Consider the following 6,000-nt stretch of genomic DNA (forward strand, 5'->3'; position numbering starts at 1 on the left):
AGACAGGTGGTAGTATAATTACAACCTACTAGATATTGGATCAAACAAAAAAACAAGTAAATAGATACATAAAAACTGTGCATAGTAATAATAGGGTTTTCATGCATCAGATTTTGATCAGAGGGTCCAAGCAGGGGGAGGGAAAGGCAGTAAGGCTGAATCAAATTTTTTCAACTACCCCTATGGCTTCTCCCTGCCCCTACATTTAGCCCTCCAAACAGAGAGATAGGGAAAAACAATGTCTTCAAATTCGGACGGCACTAACACTCGATGACGTCATAAATATTCGCCAGTCATCTACGTCAGCGCCTTGCTCGGAAAGAAACACATCAACATTGGTTTTATAACTTTAAAAAGTCATGCTAAAACGATTGGTCACTACTTACACTTTAAATGTAAATGTCTGTGCTTCAGAGCACAGAGGGAGGGATGCAGAACTTGATGTCCCTTCGCTCTACCCTTAAAAAAGACAATTTCTGACACCCCATCCCTTCAAATGCCTAAATTGGAGGTGTAGGGAGAAGCCGGAGAGGTAGGGGAAGAGTATGGATTCAGCCTAAATCCAGCATCTTCTTCCCCCTGGCCTAGCTCTTAAAGTACTGGATGAATGTGGGGAGGGTGGCAGTAAGGGGGGGGGGGGGGGTAAATGAAGTCCTCACTGTTGAGCAGGAGGGACTGCGGGTGGCACGTCTTCATCGTGGAAACTCATTCACATACACTGGGAGTCCCCTGCCTTTCTTCTTTCCACTCTCCGCCTCATGTATGTCCGTGGGGGAAAGTTTAAATTCCTCCAAGGAAACCATAGAGTCCAAGGTCAGTCCACAGGGCTGAACTCGGGCTGAAGCCTGGTCAACGCCATCAACTCATCAGTTTTCTTGAAGAGGGAACCAGTGTTGCCCATTGTGACGGATGGTATGAATGGCTTATACCTTTGTTTCCTGCCCTGGAGCTTTCCTCCAGCCCTGCAGCCTCTTCTTCTCCTTCGTATTTCTTTAGAAATGTCTGGTTTCTCTGCGTAGAGAAGGCTGGAGCTGCGGCTTCCTAAAGGAAGCTCGGAAAAGTCCAGAAAAAAAAAGTCAAAAATCCAAAGAACTACAAAAGTAGTCCCCCCATGTGAAAAACCACACTAGGCACTGGCAACTCCAAAGGGCAAACACAAAGCACACTTGTAAACAATGAAACAAGGTAAAAACAGGGCTCTAAAGAGCTGAGTACAGCGCCCACAGCAAGAGAAAAATGCAAAAAAAACCAATTGTCATATATACTGAACTATGTGACTCATTACGCAAGACAAAGGAGTCAGAGATAAGTCAGTCAGTCAGACTTTATTAACTGTGTTCACAGTAATTCTAAGTGGGCCTTATGGTGCGGAAAACACTGTAGTAGAGTTTTTCTTATGTATTGGTTTCAGGCACAGCAGCTGTTGACCCAATTTTCTCTTTACCCCAAAAAATTACGACTACTTCAATTTAAATCACAACCATAAAATCGGCCATGTTCTAGCCAGAACATCACATACTTGTTAGTTTAAGGTTAGGTGGATGCCAGTTGGTCTAAATACTTTATCTACAACATGAACGTATGCTGACACCAAACCAGTTGCTTCTCGTTTAGTTTTTTTTTGGAACTGTTTGTCTTATGTCAACAAATGGAGGAGAAGCAAAGTAGATGAGGAGCACCATGTGTTGTGCTGTTTGAGTGAACAATCCCTGCAGTGCTAAACAACAGTGAATCATTTCTTTGTACAATTCTCTGGTCGTTTCCAGCTTTTGCTTAAGACGGCATGACAGAATGAAAAAAGTAATTTATCTTCCACGATAAGCTCTACGGTAGGTTGTATTCAGTTCCCCGCAGACTACACTATTTTGTTTTAATCTGTAAACAAATGGTTTATTTTTTGTTTTAGACAGTTCCAAAAATGGTACAAACTATAAAATATTCAAGCTTACGTTCTATCCTTGAAAAAAATGCAAGAAAAAGAATAGTTTGTTCTTGCATTTCTGATGTGCACGGAAAACACTCAAAACAATCAGCCCCATTCAATGAAGTGAGTATGAATTGAGAAGGGGTTTCACGCACTACCCTTGGTCATGGGAACACTGGACATTTGGCGAGATGTAGAAAGTTGCACACAAGTTTATATTTATAAAAAGTATTATCTAAGCATTTTACCTTTTAGGTAACAAGGATTATGTTTTTTGCTGCTGTTTTACAGGATCTTCTGGGCAGGAACAGAGACAGCCACACAGTGGTGTGGCTACATGAGTGGTGCAGTGCAGGCTGGTCAGCGAGCAGCCCTGGAAGTACTGACTGAACTCTGGCATGTGGAGTTAACTGCAGAGGAGATTGAAGCTCTGCAGCACAGCGTCAAGAGCTCAACAAACCAAGTCCCAACATCTAAACTCAGTTTTCTGTTCTCAGGAAAATCTGCAGTTATTGCTGCGCTCACAATAAGTGGTGTTCTGCTCCTGACTCAGCGTCAAAGTGTTTTCACTAAGATAAGCAATAGCTTGTCAAATATTCTGTCACAGAGCAAAAATTTCATTTAACACAACCTCCAAACAATTACATTTCTGCAAAACCCTAGGATTTTTTTTCTTGTCCAGATCACCAAGGTTCTCTTTGATTTTTTTCTTTTTAGATTGTAAAAACGCTCTTTCAGGTTACTCAGGCTAGAGTTCCGGCTTTAGTGTTCATGTTAAGTTAAAAATGATTGTCATGATTCCTGAACACACATAACATCGACTGAAAATCTTCTGATGATCCATTTGCACAACAACAGTGCTCCACAATATGCTACTTAGTTGATATCATTCAATTACAGATCTGATAAAAGGGATTTGATTTGATTTTGATCACTAGATCTCTCTCAATCATTTTTTTACTTGATTCAGCTTTTTTCAAAAACCATTTTGCACTGGTAGATACATCCTGTGTCTTTAAAGTTAAATGCAACTTCTTGCGCAGTGCTAATGAGTAATGGTTCAGCTGAAGACCTCATTTTCTGAGCAAGTTAATTAAGAAATGAGAAAACAGTCTAATCCATCTGGTTGTCTCATTTCAACCCCACTTGGATAAAAAAAGAGTGAAATTGTGTTCTTTTAATGGCCACATGTGATAAAAGCTTTTTTCCCATCAAATGCTGTTTTTTGTCATTGTGTGCAGCTCATTACATATTTCAGTGATGGGTATAACTTTACTCTGAGATGTAAATTTTTACATTCTTAATTGAAATTCAGAGACAAAAACATTTTATTTCAAATTATTAAGATTATATACGCTATTGATGAACGGCAAATTAGGTTGCATATTCTGCGACAAACAGGAAAAAGTGGACAATTAAACAAATAAATTCCATATGGCTTTGTGTTTTTCTTAGATTCACTTAAAAACCAAAGGGCAGCCAATGCAATGATGAAGTGGTCTTTGCCCAGAGTCACTAGTGTTCATTAGTAATTCAGAAGGAAAACTGCTTTGATTCTCTTAAGATTAGGATGAAACACAGTCATACATTTTTAAGGCCGTGACAGCTACCAAGCCCAAAAAACAAAAACAAAAGGAGACATTTTTAGCATTTTTTGCCATTATACTTGTGTTTACTCTGAAAGCTACAACAATATTGCGTATTTTTTTTCTTATTTTCAGTGAAGGATCTCTTGTAAAAGTTGAATCATGCTGCTGTAATTACTGTGGTCTCTTGTTTACACCTGCCGAGGCACTTGCACTTCACTTAGAGTTTGCCTTCAGGCAACAGTGCTGGATAAATAATTCATTGTTTCCAGTGTAATTTGGGCTTTTGACCATAAACAACTCTATACACAGAACTACGCCACAGCCTGTTTATCCCTTGTGGTATCCTAGGCACTTTAACATTGGGAGTTGGGTCATCTAGACCCACTAGACAGTGCGCTGAACCTTTTTTCTTCAATGATTTGTGATCTTTACTGGTGTCCATGGATTACATGAAATCTTTCCACCTTTATCCACCATTGTCATGGTAGGGATAACACGTCAATGTAAGGGTGGGGTCATCTAAGATAGCACAAGGTTACAGATGCACATGAGACCTCAACATATTATTTAAAACTTCAGACATCATTCTAAAACAAAATAGTATAGTTTTTAAGGCTTTTTTTAACATTCAAAAAGTTATATTATTTAAATACAGTGATCCCTCGCTATAACGCGGTTTACTTTTCACGGTTTCGCTACTTCACAGATTTGCATCGTGCATTGTGTTCTGCATTCTGATTGGCTAAAAAGTCACTCCGCTTCTTCTCTACCTGTGCGTCAATAACGTTGCAGTTTAATGTGTACACGTACGTAAAATGAAGGAGAAGAGGAAGAAGAGGACACAAGTGTGGCGAAAGATGAGGAAGGACTAACACTTGGTCGCTTAGCAACCATGGGGAGAATGGCCACTGAACTTCAGCGAGTGGCTCAGGAATGGGACCCTTTGATGAGCCGTTCATTACAGTTCTCCAACATAATCGATGGTGGCATGTCGGTGTTTAAGGATCTTTTTGCAAAAAAGAAAAAATAGTGACAACAACTGCCTATCACTATGTTCTTCTCCCGAACAAACACAGCTGCACCGCGGGCTTCAAAAGAAGAAAACACTGCAGAGCGGAGTCAGGATGCAGCGGTTCAGTCTGAAGAGCAGTGAAATACACCTGAGTCACTATTTGTCAGACTGTACTTTGTATTTTTATCATATTCATTTTACATTTTCTCCCGTTTAATCCAATTACTCAGGTCTCGGTGGGCGGGGCTAATCTCAGCAATTTAAAGCCATCTGTTCACATTGATGATTAAAATTATTATTTGACAGTACAGTACAGACGTTATTTGTTGAAAAAAACGTTTCTAAAGTACTTTGATTTGTGAAACACATGCTTGAGCCTGTAAAATGGTTTGTTCTGTCTTTTCAATGTATAATAGAGTATTTGATTGTATAATAATTGTAAAAAAAAAAAAAATGTTTCTACTTCACGGATTTTGCCTATCGCGGGTTCTTTTTGAAACGTAACCCCCCGCGAAAAACAAGGGTTTACTGTACAAGCAAAATCAAAGGTCAAAAATCCTTAAACTCACCTAAATCAATATTTAATTGACACCAAAAAACAGATAACATGATGTGAAAAATGAGAAACGTTTAAACTCATATAAGCTAATTTGAAAACTGGTCTTGCTACACATTTCAATGTAGATGACATATAATCAAAAAGAGAAAAAGATTAAAATTCCTGCTGCATCATTGTTTATTTGGGTATTCAATATTAAGTTTATAACATGATAGAGTTGACAGGATGTAGAGAGAAGAGCTGTATTTTAGATGAGGAAGTCTGGATAGGCAGAGGAGAACATTGGAGTTGTTGAGGACATGGATGAGCGCTGGAAGACGGTGACGAGATGTTCTATAGGTGTAACAGTGAAGATCGGTGGAGCTCGGACTACACAAAGGATCAGGTTTGAGCTCCTTCTTGTTTGCTGTGGTGATGGACCGACTGACAGATGAGGTTAGACAGGAATCTTTGAGAACCATGACGTTTGCAGATGACATTGTAATATGCAGTGATAAAAGGAAGCAGGAGGAGGAACATCCTGAGAGGGGGAAGTTGGCTCTGAGAAGGAAAGGAAGATCAGCTGCAGCAGGACAAGAGTCTGCATAGAAAGTAGAATGTTGAGGTTACAGGGAGCAGAAGTGAAGAAGGTTAAGGGCTTTAAGTATTTAGAGTTACTAGTCCAGATAAACAGAGAAGGTGGAAAAGAGGTGCAAACGTGTGTGCAAGCAGGTTGAAGTGACTGGCGGAAGGTTTTAAGATGTGATATGTGACCAAAAGGTGTCATCAAGAACTTAAGGAACGTTTTTTCCCCCAAAAAAAGTTTATTAAAGTCCACAGAATGTCGCGGCATACAATCCTTCAAAACAGCACATTAACTTTACAAAGGCAAACGAACCCCTGATTAACAGAACATTGGGGAATGAGAGGAAAGTTG

At 39.5% G+C, this 6,000-nt stretch overlaps 1 protein-coding gene across 1 annotated transcript in view; it reads left to right on the forward strand.

The window, feature by feature from the left end:
• The window catches only part of LOC101175668 (probable flavin-containing monoamine oxidase A), an 89,981-nt gene extending 86,157 nt beyond the window's left edge, over nt 1–3,824 (forward strand). The window contains exon 13 of the mRNA XM_023960791.1: nt 2,216–3,824. Coding sequence (XP_023816559.1) covers nt 2,216–2,549 — 334 coding nt within the window. The 3' untranslated portion in view covers nt 2,550–3,824. The remainder of the gene's footprint in view (nt 1–2,215) is intronic.
• Nucleotides 3,825–6,000: the final 2,176 nt, after the last annotated feature.

This window comes from Oryzias latipes, chromosome 12, assembly GCF_002234675.1.
Source record: "Oryzias latipes chromosome 12, ASM223467v1".
In the NCBI taxonomy this organism is placed as follows: domain Eukaryota; kingdom Metazoa; phylum Chordata; class Actinopteri; order Beloniformes; family Adrianichthyidae; genus Oryzias; species Oryzias latipes.